At 34.5% G+C, this 25,082-nt stretch overlaps 2 protein-coding genes across 2 annotated transcripts in view; one reads left to right on the top strand and one right to left on the bottom strand.

Annotated features, from left to right (window-relative positions):
* Window positions 1–17,302, bottom strand: part of LOC128991737 (cyclic AMP-dependent transcription factor ATF-6 alpha) — a 59,896-nt gene extending 42,594 nt beyond the window's left edge. Inside the window, exon 1 of the mRNA XM_054414891.1 lies at window positions 16,821–17,302. The gene's annotated coding sequence lies outside the window, so the exon portion shown is untranslated. The remainder of the gene's footprint in view (window positions 1–16,820) is intronic.
* Window positions 15,379–24,903, top strand: LOC128991738 (ubiquinone biosynthesis O-methyltransferase-like). The gene is made up of 6 exons (XM_054414892.1): window positions 15,379–15,471; window positions 21,549–21,690; window positions 22,094–22,220; window positions 22,677–22,913; window positions 23,781–23,940; window positions 24,532–24,903. The coding sequence occupies exons 1-6, from the start codon at window positions 15,441–15,443 to the stop codon at window positions 24,645–24,647; spliced, it is 813 nt and encodes a 270-aa protein (XP_054270867.1). The 5' UTR covers window positions 15,379–15,440; the 3' UTR covers window positions 24,648–24,903.
* Window positions 24,904–25,082: the final 179 nt, after the last annotated feature.

The raw sequence follows: 25,082 nt of genomic DNA, 5'->3' as shown, positions 1-25,082 counted from the left end.
ATACCTACCAAAGTGTTTTTGTACGGTTATTGGTTATGGGGAAAATTCAAAAAATCGCAAATTTTATGGAGAATATTGTAAAATATTGTAGTTTGCTTGTTTATGGGAATAGTTTGATCAAACTTGGCAAATCTATTTTTTTATACTAAGCTTTAAATATTTTACTAAAAAAACTCACTTTATTAGCTTCCCTGTAGCAGCAAACCTAGGTATTCGTTAAACCTAATGTTTAAATATATTTAATTTCAAATCAATTCAGGCAAATGGAAATTGGCTTAGTCCGCAGGTTTGCTGTGGCTGGGGAATTTTATTTTGGGGTTTATATCAATGTAACACACTTTTAAGTTGGGGTTTCCATCCGTACAAAAATAATCAGTCTGTAGGTCTGCTGCTTCAGGAGTATTTTTTTCAATCTGACCTGAAAATCCTCTGATGGGTGACGATGATTATTTGGTAGATACTCAGCTACAGTAGTTCAGTACAGGAAGAGAAATTGTGAAACATTTCCAAACGAGCAAGCATGACTCAATGGTCGATTAGCCACAGAGCCAATGACAACTCTAGGTTTCATAGGTACTTCCTTTAAGTTGCAACTTTTTAAATACATTTGGATAAAAAAAACCATTCGGTTAACTTAGTACAATTTTTGCATGTGCTTTAGTTGTCATTTGAATTGTTCTATGATTTTGTCAGGGTCCACTGGGTCTTATGTTATTGTTACAGATAGCATCTTCAATTGATAGCCCAACTGACAATGTCATCTGGGTCCAGACATTTTTATCATGCATAAAAATTGAAGTACCATAATGAGGAAAAGTAATAAAATGTTTGATGGATATTTCTGTCTAAAATCATATGCTGTTAATTAATGTTGCTTAATATATAAAAATCACATGTTAAAATACTTTGTTTACAGTTTTTTGTTTATGTTTAGATTTGGAATTAAAATGGACTTTTTGTGTTTGATTCTGAATTTACTTATTTCTTACATATTTAACAATGTAGATAAAAAATTACTGTATAATGATAATTTACACAAATGCTTGAGATATGTGACATCTCCTTCATGTTAAGATAAGTTTCAAGAGTTTGATTAAATCCTAAAAATGTATTTGGACCAGATTCATCATCCGAGTTTCAAGTTTTGTCTTTCCTAAGGCCTGGGCCACACTCATCTTACCTCGCTGAATTTTTTCCTGGCTTTGAGTTTTTTCTGGGGAGTTGGTTTTTTTGGGTTTGATATTATGGTATATGGGGCAGACCACACTAGAGTAAAAATATCCGTAAACGTGTTAACCAGTCTCACTGGTTTTCCAGTGAGAAAAAACTATCTTGTAAAGACGAGTGTGGTCACGGTCAAACTTTTCCATGTGCGAGCACGTGAAAACGGAAAAACCAATCTCGCTGATTATAAATTACAAGTGTGGCCCCGGCCGAGCTATGAATGTTCAGCTTGTTTCCTCTACCTACTTATTATTATTGTTTCTAAAAATTGTTATTGATATAAAAAATATTTTATATATTAGAAATATAACCTAGTTTTTGCGTTTGAAGCAAAACCAAACATCTTTCTTTAATGCAATAAAGAATACACAGCACATTGAATACAGTGTTGGGTCTATTGGACATGTATTGACAAAATCAAATATTATGCAGCCATATATGCCGCTGCCTAGCAACTATGTTAAGTGTTATGTACATACCCTTGGTGATATAGTAAACTTACCAGAAATAACTGGAATGACTTGGATCGATAGTACAATGGTTATTTAAAAAATTGAATATTAATAATTGGTTGATTTATATGTTTAGCATAAAAGTCAAAGAATTGCTGTTTTTCAAATCGTTAATGCAAGATAACTCCCAATTTTAAAACTGAGAGTATATGTATTAAAGAAAGAAAAAATTATACCTTAAACCAAGGTTTTATTAAGCAGAACAAAACATACTAGGCCTAATGTAAAGTTTGTTTGAGAAAACAAATAACACAAATTGAATAAGCTGCTAAATATAAAACTCTATAACACCATAGATGAAACAACCTCCCTTAGTAGGTTTCTCATCCTTATGGAACAGCTAAAGCCAATTTTATTGTTAGTTCTGTACCAGTAGCCTACCAGTGTTTTGTTTACAACTTGTTTCCTGTTATTTCAGTCATTTAAAACCTCGTTTAACCAAATAATACGATCTAATCATAATACAATAACTCGTCCCCTAGTTATTTAACAAAACAATAAATCCCAAATCATAAAATTAACCTTCAAATAATAGAAACAAAATTTTGTTAACGCCAGTGTCACCGCCGTACATGAACTAGACACGAAAAACGAGCTTCACAATTTACAATGGAATGAGAAGTCTTCTTGTGTTGGTAAGTCTATGATAACACACTCTTATTCATAATTCAGGGTTTCCACAACAATTTGTCATTAGGTTTCCCAGGGTTAATGCTGTTAATTGACCTGACCTTGATATTTTCCTTAATGAGACTTTTTATAGGCCCTACATCAGTCCCTACTTATTTTATGATTAACATTATCAAAATGTAATTAAATCATCCACCTTGTTCCAGTCTCATTGCTGCCCTTACTCCTAATTTTTATCGATCAAATAAAAAAAATACGGAATTAACCAAAGATTAACAACAAATATGTGAATATATGCATCAACTACAAGCCATAGTCTTAAACCCCTCCCCCCCGCCCAAAACGGCCCAAAAACCGCCCCGACGGGCGAAATCGTGACATAGTAAGTGACAAATAACATATGTTTAATATTCATTTGTTTATGTTGTGTTTGTAAATATTTACTTTTGGGTTTTAATAAATAATAGAGTTAATACAAAACTATGACATTTTAACAATCATGGCGCAGTCGATTGTGAACAAAAGTAAAGTTTAAATAGAAGAAGAGAAAGTAAAGTTTAAATATTATGGAGTTCAATAAACCAGATCCACTCAACCTATCGGAGGGAAACATTTCAGACAAATTTAAACAGTTTAAGGAAGAAATAGACATTTACTTTATTGCTACAAAAACAACGAAAGAAAGTAAGGAAATTCAATTAGCCAGACTGAAAAATCTACTGGGGACAGATGGTTTGAAATTGTACAACTCAATAAAAGATGAGTCTGTGGTTGAAACTGTTGAAAACGTGATGAAGACATTGGAAAAACACTGTGTACCAAGACAAAATATGACCATGAGCATTCATCTTTTATTTTCAATGAAACAACTACCTCATGAAAATTTTGACTCGTTCTACGCAGACCTCAGAAATCTAATAAGATGTTGCAAGTTTGAAGAACAGGAAGAAAAAATATTGAGAGCACTTATAATTCTAGGAGTGAATAATAAAGAGTTGCAGGAAAAACTATTAAGAGAAGATACAAGTTTTGATAGAGTAATCAACCTCTGTAAAGCATCTGAACTTGCAGAAAAAAATGTGTGACTTGTCAATAATAAAGGTAAAACAGATCAAAACAATTACGTGAATTCTAAATTTACAGATGGACAGGGCATGAGTGCAATACATTTTAATCAGCAGCAGCAGGGGTATAACACGTCACAAGGAGGTTACAACAGACAGGTAAGCAAAACTAATAATTGTTATAGATGTGGTGGTATCCATCATGGAATGTGTCCTGCAATAGGAAGAATCTGTAAAATATGTGGTAAGCCAAACCACTTTGCTAGGGTTTGCCGATATAATAATAAATTCCTTGGTTCAAAACAATGTAATAATTTGCAAAATGTTTGTGATAACAGCATGTCAGTTGAAGACAATCATGTATCAGACATTAATAGCCTTTGTGTGGTTGATGTTGGAGTTACAACATCATCCAATTTACTTATTACCTGTTTTATAAAATCATATGTTATATATCTAGTTTTGTTATGATAAAAAAGTAAATAAAAGTTATTATTGTGTGAGTGTTATTAAAGAATAGTTGATTCAATTTTAACAGATTATGAGACTTAATTAAGGGAGGAATATGGAAAGAAATATGAGTAATCACATTGAACTTTTGAACAGAAATAATTATGACACATGGAAAATGCAGATGGAAGCAATTTTAGTTAAAAATGATTTACTTGGGTATGTGTTAGGAACCATTAAAAGGCCTCTAGAAGAAGGTGAAAGAATGACTGCTTGGCTAATCACTGATGCAAAGGCAAAGGCAGATATAATCCTCTCTATCAGCCCAAGCGAATTAAAGCAAGTGAAAGGATGTAACACTTCAGCAGAGATATGGGAAAAATTAAAAGGCATTTATGATTCCAGTGGACCAGCAAGGAAAGCCTTTTTGTTAAAGAAGCTAATTTTGGCAAAACTGACACCTGATTATGATGTCAGAGATTACATGAATATGTTTTTTGATGTAGTGGACAAATTAAAAGGAATGGAAATCGATATTAATGAGGATCTTTTGACAATTATTCTTTTGTATTCCCTGTCAGATGAATTTGAAAACTTTAGAATTGCTATTGAAACTAGAGATGCACTACCTTCTCCTGAAACTTTAAAAATAAAAATTGTAGAAGAGTGGGAAGCGAGAAAAGAACATGGTAAGAAAGAGAGTAGTGAAGCTCTGCTAGGAAAATTTCAGAACAAAGTTAGATTTCAACCAGGAAGATTTTCAAAAGACTCTTATAGAAATAGAACGGAATCAGTTGATTTTCCGTTTCGATGCTTTATTTGTAAAGCGATCGGGCATAAAGCAAAATTTTGTCCCAAAGCAAATAAAGATCAACAAAACGTAGCGATTGCTAAACTAGAAGAAGTCGGACTTAATTCTTCTGTACAAGATGACAGTTATTTTGGAAACTTGTCAATGAAAGATATACAGTGGTGTTTGGACAGTGGATGCACTTCACATATGACTCATGTGAACAGTAAATTTACCAAGTACAAGCCTGCAAATGGAAGAAGTATATCTCTTGCCAACAATTCATCAACTGATGCAAGAGGGGTTGGAACAGTTAATATGAACATTTTAAATGGGAGTACAAATCTAAGCGTTAATTTGTATGACACTTTGTATGTACCAGAACTTCGAACAAACCTAATGTCTGTAGCTAAAATTACTGACCATGGGTATCAAGTTTTGTTTAAAAAAGATGCTGCTTTGATAATAGATCAGAATGGACAGACAAAGATCCATGCGAATAGGTTAAATGGACTTTATTACGTACAAGAGAGTAATGAAGAAATGAATATAAGCTGTGAAAAATCAAGTCTATTGTCTTGGCACCAACATTTTGGACACTTGAACTTTGGAGACTTGAAAAGAATAATCAATTTAAATATGGTTAAAGGTATTAAAGTGAACACAAAAGAGCTTATTCCACAATGTGAGGTGTGTATTCAAGGAAAATTTACAAAAAGACCCTTTCCTAAAAGTGAAAGAACATCTGAAGTGTTAGACATTATTCACTCTGACATCTGTGGACCAATGAAAACTGAGTCACATGGAAAATCTCAATATTTCATTACTTTTATTGATGATAGCTCAAGATGGGTTGAAGTTTACTTTTTGAAGAAGAAAAGTGATGCATTAGATTCTTTCAAAAAGTACAAGAACAAAGTAGAAAATTTTACTGGAAGAAAAATTAAATATCTTCAAACAGACAATGGAGGAGAGTATGTTAACAGAGAGTTCGATGGATTTTTGAATTGTAATGGTATTCAGAGAAGATTAACATGTAGCGGAACGCCTCAACAAAACGGAGTGGCTGAACGGATGAATCGTACATTAAACGACATGGCAAGATGTTTGCTCATTGAAGCAAATCTTCCTCAAACGTTTTGGGCAGAAGCAGTTGCAACAGCAGCTCATGTTAGGAATAGATGCCCATCAGATGCAATTGATGGTGTATTACCATATCATAGATGGTATAGGAAAATTCCAAATGTTTCATATCTAAAAAAGTTTGGTTGTAAAGGTTTTATCCTAGACAAGACAAATGACAAGTTTCAATCAAGAGCAAAAGAAGGGATATTTGTTGGTTACTCAGATGTATCAAAGGGCTGGAGGATGTGGTTACCCGAAGATAGGAAAATCATTACAACTCGAGATGTAGTTTTTGACACATCTTCCTTTCCACATGTCGATGCAAATCATACTAATTCGAGCTTTAGGGTATTGCCTGTAGACAGTTTACTCCAAAGACATGAAAAGGTCGAAGAAAATCAAAGAAGTGTTCAAGTTGATCAACCAAAAGGTACTGATGAGAAAAATGTACTTAATGATAGGCAAACATCAACAAATGAAACTAAAGAACATATGTCAAATGAAATGGAAGAGATTGAACATGACGAGCCATATATGATTGATGAGGATAATAATGGAGATGATCATCAGAACAATGATATTAACTTGAAAGTAAGAAAATCTGAAAGAAAAACAAAAGGTGTTCCTCCTAACAGACTATCATTAATAGCTCAAGGAAATGTGATTGAACCAAAATCTTGGAAACAATTGGAGAAATTGTCTGAACCTGAGAAAAAACAATGGGTTGTAGCAGCTCAAGAAGAAATGGAAGCCTTATTAAAAAATGATACATGGGAACTTGTAGATTTACCTCCACAGAAAACAGCAGTTGGATGTAAATGGATATTTAAAGCAAAGTATGGAGATGACGGTATGGTTGAGCGCTATAAGGCACGTTTAGTAGCCAAAGGTTACTCACAGAAATATGGAGAAGACTATGATGAAATATTTGCTCCTGTTGTTAATTCAACAACAGTAAGAATTTTACTAACCATAGCAGCGACAAAAGATCTGACTGTGCATCATTTTGATGTAAAAACAGCCTTTTTAAATGGAAAGTTAGAAGAAGAAATATATATGCAACAGGCCGAAGGTTTTGTGAAATCTGATAATGAAGATAAAGTTTATAAATTGAAGAAATCAATTTATGGGCTAAAACAAGCAGCTCGGGCCTGGAATGAAACACTGAATACAACAATGATGAGCATGGGATTTGAAAAAAGCAATTCTGACCCTTGTTTATATACGAGTAATACTGATGGAAATTATACATATGTAGTGGTTCATGTTGATGACATTTTGTGTGTTGGATCAATTGAAAATGTCAAGAAAACATTTCAAAAACTGACACAATGCTTTGAAATGAAAGACTTAGGAATTGTTCACAACTACTTAGGAGTTGAAATTGATAAGATGGATGGAGACTTTTACATTCACCAAAGAAGAAAAATAAATTAAGTCATAATTGAACATGGACTAGAAAACAGTAAACCAGCAAGAACACCAATGGAAGTTGGATTTATCAACTCAACAGCTATGTCACCAGATCTGCCAGATAACAAAATGTACAGGAAGGCAATAGGATCACTTCTTTATCTTGCAGTGACATCAAGACCGGATATTTTGTCAGCTGTTGGAATTCTAGCTAGAAGAGTTGAAAAACCCACCCAAAGTGATTGGAATGCTGTAAAGAGAATAATAAGATATCTGAAAAGTACCATTGACAAGAAATTAAAATTAGGGGTGGAAAAAGAATTGAAATTGTCATGCTATGTAGATGCTGATTGGGGGGGGGGTGATTTAGCAGATAGAAAATCAATCAGCGGAATGATGTACAAGTTAGGAAACAGCACTATAAACTGGATTAGCAAAAAACAGACCAATGTCACTCTTTCTTCAACAGAAGCTGAATTCATGGCCGCAAGCTTAGCCACTCAAGAAGTAGTATGGTTAAGACTATTGTTGAAAGATATGGGCTTCCCCCAAGAAAATCCTACAGTAATATTTGAAGACAATCAGAGCTGTATCAAGTTTATTGAAAATGAAAAGATAAGTGCTAGAATAAAACATTTAGATATTCGAAAACATTACGTCCGAGAAATGATAAGTAAGAACGAAGTATTTCTGGAATACTGTCCAAGTGAAAATAATCAAGCGGACCTTTTAACAAAGCCACTTCTAGGGCAAGTGTTTAAAAGATCACTCTTTTACCTAGGACTTTACTAGGCATGATGTTGAGAGGGTGTGTTGGAGTTACAACATCATCCAATTTACTTATTACCTGTTTTATAAAATCATATGTTATATATCTAGTTTTGTTATGATAAAAAAGTAAATAAAAGTTATTATTGTGTGAGTGTTATTAAAGAATAGTTGATTCAATTTTAACAGTTGATAGCATAAAAAATAAAAATGCTTGGTATAAGACTCTTCTGGTCGAAGGTAAAGAAATAAAATTCAAACTTGACAGTGGGGCAGATGTCAATGTATTGCCATTTCGCTATTTAAAAAATCTAAACTTACCTAGTAAATTGAAGCCTTGTAACACCACATTGCAGTCATTTGGGGGGTTTTCCATTAAAAGCCTTGTGGTATAATCGATGTTCAAATTGAAACCGATCAAAAGATTGATGTAGGCTAGTGAGTTTTTTAATTGTAAAAAATGAAAACACGGTACCTATTTTAGGACTTGAAACATGTATTAAATTTAACCTACTGAAACGAATTGACAGTGTCAGAAATGAAAATGGTGGTAACACCGACCTAGAGAAAGAGAAGTTAAAAATCTTTGAGGAAAATAAAGATGTTTTTGAAGGATTAGGCTTTTTCCCGGATAAATGTAAAATCAAAATAAAAGAGGGCGCACAACCCACAATTAGTACTGCAAGGAGGCTACCTCTAAAAATTAAAGATAAGTTTAAAGAGACCTTGGACTCTCTTGTGAAAAGAGGCATCATACAACCTGTTGAAGAACCAGTAAATTGGGTAAGTAATGTTGTTGTGGTGGAAAAGCCCAATGGGTCCTTAAGAATTTGCATTGATCCAATAGAGTTAAATAAAAATATTGTGCAAGAGAAGTTCACAATTCCAACTTTGAATGAAATTTCTCCTAGGCTAAACAACAAAACTCATTTCTCTATCTTAGATTTAAAGGATGGGTTTTATCATGTACGCTTAGACGAGGAATCAAGTAACCTTTGTTCTTTTGCGACTGTATTTGGAACATATACATTTCTGAGAGCTCCTTTTGGTCTGTCTTGTATGCCTGAAATGTTTCAAAGGCTTGTACGTAAATACTTTGGGGATATACCAGGGGTGTCAGTTTATTTCGACGATCTTTGCATAGCAAGCAGATCTAAAGAAGAAAATGATGAAATTCTTGAACAAGTGTTTGAGCAGGCTCGAAAGTACAATATAAAATTTAACTTAAGCAAGTTTCAGTACTGTAAAAGTGAAGTAAAATACTTAACTTAGGGGTAAAATTTTCAAAAGAAGGGATGTCACCTGATCCTGACAAAATAGATTCAATCAAAAAATTAGTCAATCCAACTAACAAAACTGAACTGCAGAGAATGCTCGGAATGATAAATTATTCAAGAAGTTTCATTCCAAATGTGTCTGAATTAACTGCTCCATTAAGAGAACTTCTAAAAAAGAATGTAGTTTGGAATTGGACTCAGAGTCATTCAAAAGTACTTGAAGATTTAAAAACAATTATCTGTAGTTCTCAGGTTCTCGCACCTTTTGATCCAGATATACCTGTGGAAATCCAATACAATACAATACAATACAATATTCTTTATTGTTAATTCGTCAAGAATTACAATAGTGTCAATACAATATGATGCATCAAAGGATGCTATTGGCTTTTGTATGCTTCAGAATGGTAAGCTTGTACATTTTGGGTCCAGATCAATGAACAATACTGAGCAAGACTATGCAGAGATAGAGAAAGAACAACTGGCAATTTGTTTTGCTGTAAAAAAACTGGACACTTATATATATGGTCTTCAGGATGTAGTAGTTTTTACAGATCACTTACCACTTGTGTCAATAGCAGTAAAACCACTTGGGAAAATTGTAAATAACAGACTAAAGAGATTGAAACTAAAACTAATTGATTACCAGCTAAAAGTAAAATACTTACCAGGAAGATATATGTACATTGCCGACTTCATGTCAAGATGTGGAATTAAAACTAACGAACCCAAAGATGTTCTAATGGATGATTTTGTTCACACTGTGGAAGTTCACGAAATAACTGAAGACGAACCTAGACTAAAACTTGACTAGACTATTCATGTACTTTGTGCTTCAATGAATAAAGAAATATTGAATTGAATTGATTTGTTAGGCACTTGCTGCATTTGGTGTGCGGTGTCTCCTGATGGTCCTGCAGTCGGACCTATGTCTCTTGTATTAGCCAGGGTTTCCACAATATCTACTAAATAATCCTTTCTACTCTTTGGCTTGTCAGTATTTAATGAATACAACACATGAGTTGAAAAGCGCAATATCCAGTAAATTATAGAAGATCCTCTTCCAATATTTCTTCGTCGGGCGAGTGCATGAGGTGTGGTAGATACTTTTATCACTTACATCCATGTATTGGTTGTATGTATGGACAGGTTTTACTGGTTGTTGCCCTTTTTTGCTCTGGACAAGTTTGTCCTCTGCGTGGCAAGCAGTGGTCAGGGCAAAAACCGATTTTCTTGAAGTGTTCTGCTTGAACGAAACGAGAAGGACATCTTTGTGCCTGAAGTACAGAGTTTGTCCAGCTTCCAATTCAGTATTCTTTAGTGTTGTTGCAAGATACTGAGAATTCTTATTTATAGTTCCAGTAAGGTAGGTGTTCCTTTCATGCAACTTCAATGCTAGAGGTACTTTAGTGTAAAATTGATCGGTGAACAGGTGATGGCCTTTGTCGAGGAGACCACTTTTCTCCATTACCTCTAACACACATTTTTGTAGAAATGGCCCTGGTTTATCAATCAAGAAATCTGCTCCACTGTACATTTCAAGGTGCAAGACATAACTTAGTTAGTGGCAGAATCACAGGTCTCAAATTTTTAAATTCCAAACTGCTTGTGTTTTTTTTTTTTTCGGGAGATATTGTATGTAAGTATGTATTGTTGTTATGAATTATGATAAAACTCAGCTTATAGAGTTTAGTTCTAATAATAATCAATATAAAACAGGTAAAATTACAACATCAAAATCTAAAATGCCACTGCAGCAAAACGTGAATTTTTTAGGTATAACTGTCAATGAAAATCTTAACTGGAAATCACAAGTTGTTACAGTAATTTGATTAAACGATTAAACCGCTGTATTTTCTCTCTTCGTGCAATCGGACAAGCTGTTGACATCATGCTTATTTTTCTTCAATAATGACATATGGTATTCTGGTTTGGGGAAACTCATGCCACTCCAACAAAATATTCAAACTTCAACAAAAAGCAATTAGAATTATTGGGCGAGTTCCTCGTACAACTCCTTGTAAAAGTCTTTTTCAAACATTTTCGGTTTTAACATTTTATGATCACTATATTTTAGAAATTTCAAATTGGGTTAAAGACAATCTCTCCTCATTCATGAACCAACCCATTCATTCCCACCACACTAGATTGAAGAGTTATATTAAGCCTGAAACCCATAGATTAGAAAAATTTCATTTATCTCCCCAATATATAGGCCCACAAGTTTACAATAAGTTACCACTCCGCATAAAAAATATTGATAGTAAAACACAGTTCAGATCCACCCTGAAGACCTAAAAAAATTTTTTTGTATAGAATGTTATTTAAATAGGGACGTTAAGTTAGATTAATAATTTAGTAAGACATTTTTATTATTTCTTAGTTTTAGTATATCCTGTATATGACTTTATGTCCTGTCAAAAAATGATGTAATGACATGTAGTAAAAAAATAAATAATAAATAAATAAGAACAACGGTTTTTCATGCCTATAAGGCTCTCGTCCAGGCATACATTCTGTCCGGGGACAAAATACTTTTTGAAAGCTCTGTTTAAATGGTCTAACAGATATCTTACTTTGAACCAGTGGTCGAATTCTGGATGGCCTCTTGGATGTCCATTGTTGTTGGTAAGTTGGAGGTTCCACAAAATTAATGCGAACTTGTTGTAGCTCATCGTCTTAGCAAAAAATGGGTGTGACTGAGATTCTCTCGTATCCCAGTAGCCTGTTATATTCTTGAGTTTCCAAATCCCCATGTTTATGAATAACCCAAAAAACTTCTTTATGTCTGCAAACAGTACAGTCAGTCCACCTTTTTATTCTTGATTGTGGGGACAAGTTTTGTCTTTCAAGCGCTTTCCTTGCCTACGCATTTGTACACTGACAAATTATATTCCAGATAGCCTGGGTAAAGAAAAGATAGAAGTATTCAATACAACTACTATTTCTAGGTGGGAGATTTTGTATGCCAGTGTTCCTCCTAGTAAATTTTGATTCGATCTCCTTTTCAGGTTCTGGTGGATAAACTCGAATCCAGAGCAAATTTGGAGGACCTTTATTCTTCTTAGGCCTAGGCCTACTACTGCTAGGTACATCATTACTAGGCACACTTACAGGTACTTCAGGCTCCCCTGGATCATCAACATCTTGCTCCCTATCACTAGTGTCCAAATCATCGTAATCAGGAATGTATTCTTCCCCACTTCCACTTGAAAAGTCCAGTAACGATTCTGAGTCTGAATCAATATTCTGAGGCGGTAAACCTAAATCGAAGTCATCTTCAACATTATCATCGTCAATATCACTTATTTCTTCATTCAACAATTCCCTAATTTCACTAGATCTCAAATCATCACACATTTTGTAAACATAAACCAAAACAAACTCACAACAACTCACGTAACCGTAACCACAACAAATGACGACATCACAAACTAACAGATGCTCTGATTTTTAGTCACAGACCAGTAGTAAGCAGCCGTCATATGGTTTTGTCATGAAGCCTAGCAATCCCCCTAAACGTAGAGTAAAGATAGCGACACGATTCTAGCGCTTGAACGGCTTTAAAATCAACGAAACGAAGAGTTTGCAGACCCGCCCATTTTCGGGCGGGTGACGCTGCTGGCCCAGACGGACCCGCCCGAAATCGGGCGGCTGACGCGCGGAGGGTTAAAGATATGACCATGACAACTTTAGGCAATAATAAAAGAACAATATGGGGAAACAATAAATAAAGACAACGTAGTGTTGAGCGCGAAACTTCGAGGGGGACGTAGGAGTGGTGGGGGGTGCACAAGAGAGGTGATGGCGCGGGAGAGGGGTAGGCGGGGGAGAGAGGGGGGAGTGCGGGAGTGAGCGCAGCCATGGAGAAAGCAGGAAAGTGGCGCCGTGGTTACTGCTCAAGCACCTGCCAGTCTGTTTGAAGAGAAGGCGGATATATCTGCTTCCCGTCTGGAACATCAAAAACTATAAGCGGATATATCCGCAACCCGTCCTTTATCGCCAAAGACTTAGGCGGATATATCCGTCACCCGTCCGGGAAGGGTTAAATGATAAATTGGGAGGCAAATCATAAAATATTAACAGTCAAAACCATACCCATATCTATAGATTATCCTTAAGAAAAAGCTCAAATTCTTTGTTTAGCCTACCTCTTTTCTCCTATATAAACCAGACAGGTGAAAAAGGAATGTACCTAACAGAGAAAACCCTTATTGTATTACGTATATAGATTATCATGTTAGTTAACTCAACTCTGACAAACAGAAGAATTACAAAATAAAAAATACTAACGATTCCTTTTCAAAATCATTGGGCAGTTATTCTACATACTTCAATGTACAGTAACAACTCTTTCACCAACAGCACACATTTTTTAATATTTTCAATAGTTTCCCTGACAATTAAAACCAACTCTTTTGAGTTTTTGTGAGAACACTGAAATGTCTAAATATTTGTGATATAACACATCTAAACAAAGACCAATCGCACAAACACCAGGTCCATGTGGTGAATGTTGAAACCTCAAAGGGATTGTGGCCATGAAAGGCTTTGTGATTTCATTTCGCGTGTTGCTGTGTTGCACCAACACTATTGTCTAGGATGAACTAGGACAGCTACCACAATTCTGAATGATCCTAAACTTGTTGGGTTAGTTATAGATCAAACTATATAGAGTGATGCAAAAGTATACATACTACATTTTTAATTGCTTGCCACAGGAAAACTAAACTCTGCATATATGACATAATACACTTTTTTGGTCGGTATATTATACATTTTGCACGGGACTCAAAATGAGGTATTTTGGGGGCTCTTCAAAACTTTTAAATGGAAAGCCCCATTGAGTAACACCTCATTTTAAAGGTATTAAAAAATATATCTGCAAAAACTAGAGGTATCTTACCTGGTATAACATGACAGTCATTTGATAACACACTGCACAATTTAATAAAACATTACAGGTGAATAAACATATAAACCCCGTTAAAAGGAGATAATAAACTCTACATTTGGTTCCAATTCTCTCAAATGATAGCCTAAAGTTTAATTTAAAATGGCTGCCTTTTCGTAATTAATCGAGATAGAGATCTCTAGTTTTCACCAATATTCTTTGATAAAGGACCTTTAACACAAACACAAAGTGTCAATCTCGATGATGCTTGCATATTTCAGATTTTTGACTTGCCTCCAAAATCCCCCATTTTAGGATTCTGGGCAGAAATTAATTACCAACCAAAGAGCGCAATTGTATGCCATATTAGGGTGTGCAAAATTTAGTTTACCTGGCATTAACCAACCCCATTAAAAGTTAAGAAGAGGTATCCATACTTGCTAACCTGTATTAATAAAACAGGCCTACAGAATGTTTAAAAAATAAACAGCATTCTCAGCAATCTGACACATACTTTCTCCCATTAGCTTGCTTGCTAACAATCCATATCATAGACAAGCTGTGGGAGAAAGTAGGATATTTTTTTGGTAAAATCAGAAAATCTATGATAACTTTTGAACGTACTCTAACAAAATGTTCTTGAATTAAAAATGTTATTGTGAATAAACAAAAGGGCAGCTAACTTATATGAGTAACTTTCAAGATTTTATATTTATTTTTAATATGATATTTTGACTTGTCTGTGGTTTAGGAATAATAGATACCTGAAAAGATTGGTAGAGAGTTCCGGGACACCTTGTATATAAAAATTTAAACGAATAGAGTTTTTTGGTTTCTTGGGACATTAAAATGAAAAAGAATATATTGGTCCCGAGAGTCGGTCTTACTGTGCCACCTACAGCAATAAAGAGCCACCAAAAAGAGAAAAAGGTAATAAATACTGAGATCCCTTAAAATGTTTTCCCGTTACCTCTAAATAATGTAGTACAACCTACTACAGTTCCTATACATCATCCTTGAGTTTACTTAAAAGTCAATCAATAATTAATTGAACAAGGGTAGGCCTACATGATGGCAAATCTGTTTCACAATTGACAAATAATAAGCAAGGTCAAAAGAATGGCTTTTGCTGGAGTTGTTACATAAATAAACAGTAATGCTCTTCATCTCTTGTTAACCTTGGGATACTCAGGAAAACAAGCAAAAACTATTTGTAGGTCATAGGGAGTTAACAAAAAACCAAACAACAATAAAACAAGACACAAGTTGAACAGAATCAGTCGAGTGAACACCATGGCACCCAGAGGAACCGTTGACGCAATACGTAAGTACCAAACTGAAACTCAATGTTGTTATAATGTGTTGTTTACAGCCATTACATGGGGGCCTGAATATTTTATTATTATTTTTTTAGATATTTTTTTAGGCCTAGGCCTAACTTATTTGATAACATTCACTTAAGACAACTTAGGCTAGGCTGAGTTGATTCGCTAAGTTCTTAATTGTGTCTGTCTTCCTGTTATGTAGGCCCTAATCATAGATATATGCTACAACTTATTTCCAGATTTAAAAAAATAATAGTACCTCGCAGGAGCAAACCTGCAGATTAAATGAATTTCCATTTTTCTGATTGGATTTTAACTCAAATATTTCCTTAAACATGGCAGATTTATCCAGCAAACGTTTGCTCTTAAAAATTATTAAGTTAGCCTAACTTATATCAATATTTCATTAACTAAGTTGTTATTTTAATGATTTTTTTCTGAAATGGATTTAGATTGTGAAATCTAGGCCTAATAGATTTTTGAAGACTTAACTCCTTCTTCCAGTAAAACTACCTTCCAATAGTCACATTAATTGGTCTAGGTATATCATCAAATGTTGGCTTCCCCATTTTTACCGGAACTCAATTTCATAAGCAAGTCCACATTTGTTTAAAGTTGGTATATTGACACACCAAATCATAAATGCAGACTGTAACTTAAGTCCAAAACAGTTACCGAACGGTACCTAGGTTAGCAGTTAGCAAATAATGAACTTTGAATTTAACCTAGAAGAACGTTGTCCCATAAAGCTTATACATATAATTGTATATAGGCTATATAATTGTAAGTTACGGTGAATTTAAAAATGTAATCAACACAGTTTTGAGTGACCAAAAACCAAAATCACTTTGAATCCATACACAATAGAGTGAGTTCAATGGCGGTTTAGACAAGACTAACTTAAGCTGTGCGACAAAGGAAGTATAAGAAGTACCAACAACTGTAGGCAATTCACAATGATTCAACCATGTTTTAAACAACACAAAAACTCTAGCCTAAATTGTTGTTTGACGGCTAAACTTATAGGGTATTTGATCAGAGATACAGCTGCAGTAACTTATGTTTTCTTGCCATGCAAAAGGAAACTAGTGTGGGTTGAAAATTAATTAATAATCAACATTTGGTCTTAATAAGTTAGATAAGGTCAGGTAGGAAAGCAAATAACGCATGTGTATTATAAGTATGTAACACATACAAACAAAAATGAGAGAAGCATTCAATAATAACTAAGCCTAGGTCTACCTAAGATAAAATTAACTTGGGCATTTGGTCTTAAGATTTTAACTTGAGCTGGTCAAATAACCATGTAAACCTTGGCCTACTAGTGCAATGAAATCTTTTTACTTACCAATTAGGCGGATAAAATCGAAAACTTTCAATCGTAAAAATGTTTTGAAGGCACGATGCTTTTGTCTCTCAGCCGATTAGATGTATGGGCGTGTCTATAACGGATTCACTAGTAAACATTGTTAATGCACACACGATACGTAATTTGTTTGATAGTATCTATGCAAAATAACAGTTTTATAAAATTTAGACCAACTTACTTACATCACTTATACACACAATAGTCCAGCAATTTCTATTAATGGCAACCTCATAGATATACAAATGGTTAACCTCAACCTCAACCGTAAAAGAATCTTTAATGAAGACAGAAAAACATTCTAGGAAACAAAAATATGTTCAAATTTATTTCAGTTGCGAACGAACACAATTCCGTAATTTGGATGATTTTATGTGGTATACACTTTAGTACCAACAGCATTAAAACTAAAAGCCAAACAAATACCGGAACTTTGGAAACAGGAATTGACAGTAAATAAACAGACAGACATGACACATGACACTTTTCTCTTTCTTTGCTCTCGCTTGCTTGCTTTACTCCTAACGGTCAAAGGAAAACCCTTGATCTGTTAGCTGTTTGACATATAGATCGGACCAGAAAAGAGAAAACACAGACATATAAAATGTCAACACGTAGAATATAGTTATTAATTATATGAATGGTTATTATATGTCATGAATGTCTATTGAATCGATTGAGAAATCAAATGTTAAATGTAAAGGTGGGATAATTTAATTCATGGAATGCATTCTATATATTGTATAGTTAGATTCAAATTCTTTATTGATCAATGTCTTTAATCATTCGTCATGATTCCTAAATTAACACACGTACCAAACATTAACACTATCTTTTGTATTTATTTATACGTGTGAAGAAGTATCTACTAGATTATCTATATATTAATTTGAAACTGTTTTTCTCTGTGACAACTAATTTGAGAGAACGGCTGGGTGTAGAAACTCGGTAGGGGTGTCTAAAGAAAGGCCTTGGTCTGTAGATGAGCCATCAAAAGAGAAACCTGGTAAATTCCCTCGGGGCTCTGCCCCAGTGGCCTTTAAATTCCCATCCCATGTTATTCTTATGGAGGAAAAATGGGGGTTTTGTGACAGCTAATTTGAGAGAACGGCTGAGTGTAGAAACTTGGTAGGGGTGTCTAAAGAAAGGTATTGGTCTGTAGGTGAGCCCTCAAAAAAGAAACGAGGTAAATTTCCTTGGGGCTCTGCCCCAGAGGCCTTTAAAGTTCACTCAGCAGTTTTTAAGTATTTAATTATTATGGATTATGGTTATGGATTTGGTTCCGCAAATGTTCAAGATTTTTTAGTCAAATTTCCTACAATTATGGTTAGTTCTATCCACGAATATACATGTACAGCTTTATGTGATCGATATGGCCATTGCAAAACTACCCCATAAGTTAATCAATTATTTTAGTGATATTGACTCTTTCCGTCAGATGACAGACCAATTATATGAACTCCTTTTCCCATATAGTGAAAGAGGCCTTAACATAAACAAAATTCATGAACAAGAAAAAGTTGTAAGACTCCTGAAAAGCCTTTTGGGCAACCTAAAGCCGACGAAAGCACAGAAAATATTGAATTTATCAACCACGTTTTTTAAGGTACACTCTTCTTACTCATAATTATGTTTATCCTCCCTAAGATTTTAATAACTTCACTCTATCCATCACAGTTAGCTGAATTTACCTAAAACCCCAAGAGTAGCCGTCGATTTCGACGGAAATCACCTAGTGGACATTTATTAGGACCATCTGGAGCCACGAGCCATCGAGGTAACCCAAACAAAAAACATACTCCCTTAGTAGATTTCTCATCCTTATGGATCAGCTGAAGACAATTATTGCATTGTTAGCGTGAGGTGCATTGAGCACTGTAGAGGTCGTGTGTTGTTTACAATATGTTTCTTGTTATTTAAGTCATTAAAACCTCGTTTAACAAAATAAAACTATCTAATTATAGACAATAACTCGTCCCCTAGTTATACAACCAAATAGTAAAGCACAAAATAATGAAATTAGCCCCAAAATAATAGAAACAAAATTTCGTCGACACTAGCGATCAGTGTCACCGGACATAAACTAGACACAAAAGATGAGCTTCAAAATATTACAGTGAGATGAAAAGTCTACTTGTGTTGGTTATACCATAGATAAAACAAGGGAATATGTTTTATGGTTATACCACAGTCTAAAATTATTTATTGTTAGACTGTGGTTATACCATACCCTCAGTATCCAATAGTCAATGGTTAAACCCAAACTAAGGTGGGCCTAAGGGTGTTTATTGCCAATAACTTTACTAATGTGTTGGTCTGTTTTTAGCGAATTTCCCTATAGGGAAGTAGCTATTACCGTAGGTGGCACGGTAAGACCTAAGCCCAGGACCTATTTACTTTTTCATTTTGATGACCCCAGAGGTCAAAAACACCATTCGTTCAAATTTATATATATATATACTAGCTGACCCGGCGAACTTCGTATCGCCTAAGTTATAGGTTTCCCCTAAGACAGACCGATGGAAAGAAAGTACCGTTACGTTTAACTTTCAAGATGATCTCGTTCGCATCGCTCAATCACGTCCTGGTTGAAGTTCGTTCGCTACGCTCACTCACCTTTGGGTTGGAGCTCGTTCGCTACGCTCACTCACCTTTAGGTTGGAGCTCGTTCGCTGCGCTCACTTGCCTTCAGGTTAGCTCGTTCGCTACGCTAACTCGCCTCCAGGTTGAAGTTCGTTCGCTACGCTCACTCACCTTTTGGTTGCAAATTAGCTGTTGTCATAAATGTAAAAGAAATAATAGTGCTGCACCCTGTTGGTAATCCTTGTAACTTTAATGCTATTGAACATCATAGAACAGAACCAACTTGTTTAATTGAAACAGCTGTTAAGATTCATTAATTCCATTACTCATAAGGTTAACATGGGAAACTCCAGAGCCACTGGGGCGGAGCCCTTTTAAGAATTTCGAAACGGGAAATAGTTTACGTCCGATTCGCATACCTACAGAATTTACACACCAAATTTCATAACGATCGGTGAAGTCGTTCCGGAGGAGTTTGCAGACAAACACTGTGACACGAGAATTTTATATATTAGATAGATAGTATCTATTTATTTATTTATTCCAACGGTAAACCATCGATCTCTAGAGATCGATGCGGTAAACCCATTACATTGATCCATTAAAAAAAATAACAATAATAACCAAGGCAAGATGTGACTACAAATGAATACAATGATTTTATTTGGCCAATCAACAACATTGTTACAGGCTATGTCAGTGTACAAGCATAAAATAAAATAAATATCAAGAGTTAAAAATCAAACCAAGCAAAAATCGATAATTTATTCAACAACAACAGCAACAACGTATTAATACAATAAGTTTAAATTACTACAGCAAAAAATGTGGGCATTGACCATGTAACAATATAATATAACCATATAACAAACAATTAACATCAAATAAATATTTTCAGATTAACAACAAAAATAAATAATTTATTTTTTTGTTTACTTTGATCATGGAACAATAACAACAAATAAATATTTCAAAATGACAACAATATTTCCACTTATTATTTTTAACTATTTATTTTAGCTATTATTTTTAATAATAGATCTATATAAATATAATAGAGTTACACATGTGTACCTAAATGCGATAGCTTGAGTAATTTTTGTCCGATTTTCATGAAATTAGGTTTAAATGTAGGTAGGCCTATAAGGCGGCGGGATAAACTTCAATGAGTTTGCGAACCAGCATGGTTGGTCTATGTGAACATGCGATTATGGGGTAAAAATTGGTTTTTATAATTTTTGACCCTGAAAACATAAAATTTCCCAATTTATCCTTAGACCTTTTTAAAGAGCGAAAAAAACCAAATTATTTAGTATATCAAAGTGTTTTTGTACGGTTTTTGGTTACAGAGAAATTTCAAAAAATTGTAAATTTAAAATTCCCATGTTATTTTTATGGAGAATATTGTAAACTGTTGTAGTCTGCTTAACTATAAAAGCACACTCTATTAGTTTCCTTGTAGCAGCAAACCTAGGTAGCCTACTCGTTAAACCTAATGTTATTTGAATAAATTTAATTGCAAATCAATTCAGACAAATGAAAGTTCACTTAGTCGGCAGATTTGCTGCAGCAGGGGTATTTTTAATGTACAGTAGGCTCTCTCTTACCCGGACAAATTTTAACTGGACTACACTTGGTATGCATAAGTGACATTGAACGATTGTCGGTTTAACCAGAAAACTTGCTATCCGGACTAGTCTTCTTGTGGTCTTGGTCCCTAGGAGTCCGGATAAGACTAAGAGGGATATTATATGTATCTCTCCTCCATGTTATTCATTTATTTTATTTTCACAATGGCACAGCCACTTTACAATTAGAAAATCATATTAGTAATAAGAAAACTAGCAAACAGTTAATTAAAAGATCATAAATATTGTATAATTATATAAATAATGAATATAGAACAATCAACAACAATAATGTGAATAGTGCATACAAAAGTGGGATCAAGCACAAGACAAGACATGGATGCACTACAGTATGGAATTCTGAAATAATATAGAATCAACAGAGAGAGGGTGGATTGCATCAGTAGGGACAAGACAAAAAATAGTTGTGAAGTTAATTTTTTTAATAATACTTTGACATTATTAATATACATATCAAATGATTTTTGTTTTGTCTTAGAACAAAACATGGGTCCTGTGGAAACAATGAGGGACGAAACGTTGGTGTATAAGTCTGAGATTGAATCCCACGAAGCTCACAGCTCTCATTGGTGGGATCTGAAGGGCAGCATGCGGCCCCTTCACGCTATGAACAAGTTGAGGCAAGAATATTCATGCATAAATTCAACACTATGTATCTACAAAAATGTATAACTATGTTCTATTAATAGCCTTTTTTTGTTGTTTTTAATTGTCTTGCTAGTTATAGCAAGTCTAATGTTATAGTTGCTTGTTTTTAATAGGAGTTTACAGCTATAAAACTAAGATATGCTTGAATGTATTTTTTGAACAACTAAAGTTGTAATATTATTTTAATTACTCCACCAAAATAACCTACACACTTACAATAACTCAGAGACCTACAAAGTTTGGTACACTCTTTACACATTTAACTGTAAATTGCCTGAATGTATTAAAAATATAAGTTTATAATTTTATTTGTCTTAATTTGGTTTTCAAAAAACTGATTTAATATATTGCAACTGTTAACCGTTGCTTTTTTAGACTTCCTTTGATCAAAGACGGACTTTTGGCTACAGGACGAATCAGTGAAAGTCAAGCCGCAAAAAAGACATTTTTAGAAGGACTTAGAATACTTGATGTTGGTTGTGGAGGAGGAATATTATGCGAGGTATGTTCATTGCAAAAATTACTTCAAACTGTAGATATGTATGTCCTGATGCATGTTATTAAAATTGTTGAGTGTGTCAATGCCATTAAAAATTTGTTTACGTTTATGTAAGGGAATGGTCCAAACCTTATAAAAGCTTTTACTATACATTCAAACTTTTCTTAGAAAGCTTCATTGAAAAATGTCATCTCACATGCATAAATCGTAAAGGGTAAAGGGGGGATAAAGGAGGGGGGATACTTTTCGTAAAACTTAACAATACGGTTTGAGTTTTCTAAATTACTGTTCACACAAAATCAGCTGATCTCAGAATTAAAAAAAAAAATTATTCTTTTATTTCAAGTTGATGAAAAGTCCCACAGTTGTTCTGAATATCCAGAGTATATTTGATTTGACAAGAAATGTTTTTATAAATTTCCTGTCAAAAGATCACTCTAAGATTGGTTTGTGTCCCAGGCGCTAGCTCAGGCTGGAGGCTACGTGACGGGTGTTGACCCAAGTGGCGAGCTAATCGCAGTTGCACGACAACATGCGACCAGTCTCAATGTGCGACCACCCACCTACGTTTGCGACACCATAGAACACCACTCAGCGCAGTACCCTGACCACTATGACGTAGTTATAGCGTCCGAGGTGGTCGAGCACGTCCCCAACCCCGAGTCCTTCATGACTGGCTGCGTTGCTGCTTTGAAGGTAACCATTGAAATTGAATCATATTGTTGTTGGTGGGTCGGTGGATCAGTCAGTAGCACTTAGATCTTGGAGTAATTACAGTGATGTCAATAAATAATTAAATGTCGTTGGTTCGGATTATGGTGCGGCCCCTAAATTTTATAAGTTCAGTTGACCCTTGTAGCACCAGCCCACCCCTTGCTTTGCTGCATACATTACATACACTAGCCCGAGGTCTATATGTAGAATGGAAATTGCAACTTTAAAAGCAGCCGCCAAACTCAAACTCTTTAAAAAATAAAATATATATACAATCTTGTACATGGAAGCCTAGACTTTTGTAGAATCTAAAGCCTCTTTTGATATAGTTGGACTTGAGTGCACTGATGTCATATTAATTTTGTTTTCTTTTTGGAGCATGTTTTACAGTCTTACACCTTTGGCTTTCCTCTTTGGTTATTATATAGTTCTCAAATACATTTATTTATTTAGTTAAAGTGGTTTTACGTTAGATCCAGGGCTGCTTTAGTAAATGGGCTTGGTGGGTCTGGGTCCAGGGGAATAATAGGTTTTGGGTTCGTTGTGGGCGCAAGGAAGAGAAAAATTACTCCGCAAGGAATGGGGAGGGGAGGGCAATGTTTCTCAAACCGCGGGCCTGGTTGGATCAATAACAACAAAGAAATAGTTAACACGCTCAGTGTAATCCCGGCAAAAGATTGAATAGGAATAAGCCTGTTAAGTATTCAAGATCAGTGCATAGCCGATGGGCAGCTTTTAAGGAATTTAAAGTCTATACAAAGCTACATAACACCCTTTCATGGGTGACAAAAAAATAGGCCTATGCGATAAACTGTATAAACAATAACAGAATTCAAATACATTTTACAGCCAGGTGGATCACTGTTCACAACAACACCGAATCGCACAGTCCTTTCATGGTTTGGTGCAATCTTCATCTGCGAGAATGTCCTGAAAATTGTTCCCTCAGGATTTCATTCTTGGAAACAGTTTATACACCATCCCGAGCTCATGACTATGATCAGAAACAGTGAGTATAATGACAAAGCAAAACTATTTTTTCAAGTTTCAAGTATATTAAATAAAAAAAAGTTTAATCTATATTATATTGGTAGATAAGATAGTTATTCGATTTTCATCAACTGCTTATGGGATACAATTTTAGTTCTTCCTCCATCATCAAGACAGACATTTCTTATAATTATTAAAACATTACCTTTTTGAGATGGTGTTTAAATGCTGTCTGCAATATTTATGACATACATTTGAGAATTCAAACTGGAACCTCCTTGAATAATGCTTGAATCAAACTAAAACCATAAAAAAAAACACTGTAATCTTTTGCTTGCTCTAAAACATTCTGTAAATAATTATACTCATAACTGAGAGTATGAGATAAGATACCTACAACTTGGTCCAATCAAATCTTTACAAATACATGTTTTTTTTCTGATGTAAGGAAAAGATTTGGTTCTATTAAGTTTTGAAAAATGTGTGTTTTATTTCTTTATCATCTACATAGTCATCTTATTCACAGTTTAAATCACATCAAAGTAATCTTGTTATAAGTTTTATTGATTAAGCCGAACATTAAAACATTCTAACAAGTAACTTTTTTCAGAGGGCTGCAATGTTTGTAAGGTCCGAGGGATGTTTTATGACCCCATCCGTAACAAATGGAGCTGGTGTTTTACTCCGACACTCATGTATGCTATTCATTCCGTCAAAGCACACTGATGATCTCCTGTTTGTATTGCACTGAGGTCCACTGACTTACATTAACTAGTGGAACAGTAAGCTTTCATGTGATAACTAAGTACAATTATTGACTTTTGGGTACTGAAATAGACAACCCATCTATGGACCAGCTAAATAATTGGAAGTCCCAATTTTTTCCAAACAGATTACAGCCACTCACAGGTTCAGGTCAAACTTTCTTCAATCTCAGTTTGAACTTTAATGTTTGTGTATGAGTATGTAAATATTAGTAATAAGTGATGTTTAATAAATTAATGTGTTTTGTATTAACAAGTGTCTTATTTTAATAATTTTACCTAATCATTTTTCCATCCGATACCGCCTACTTTTTAAATCCAAGAATTTAGCTTATATTACAACAGGTTAATACTAAAAATACACTTTAACTGAAAATTTTTACACAAGCATAATATA

Source organism: Macrosteles quadrilineatus, unplaced genomic scaffold (genome assembly GCF_028750875.1).
Source record: "Macrosteles quadrilineatus isolate MER2022 unplaced genomic scaffold, UCM_ALF_1.0 Scaffold_4__1_contigs__length_99947679, whole genome shotgun sequence".
Lineage (NCBI taxonomy): Eukaryota > Metazoa > Arthropoda > Insecta > Hemiptera > Cicadellidae > Macrosteles > Macrosteles quadrilineatus.
This window is presented reverse-complemented; position numbering and strand designations above follow the sequence as displayed.

What these genes read in the sequence shown, in the direction of transcription:
- LOC128991738 (XM_054414892.1), top strand. Translation starts at nt 15,441, where the DNA reads ATGGCACCCAGAGGAACCGTTGACGCAATAC. An exon ending in AGGAACCGTTGACGCAATAC is followed by an intron (nt 15,472 to 21,548) that starts GTAAGTACCAAA and finishes GTTTTGTCTTAG; the next exon opens with AACAAAACATGGGTCCTGTG. An exon ending in CACGCTATGAACAAGTTGAG is followed by an intron (nt 21,691 to 22,093) that starts GCAAGAATATTC and finishes TTGCTTTTTTAG; the next exon opens with ACTTCCTTTGATCAAAGACG.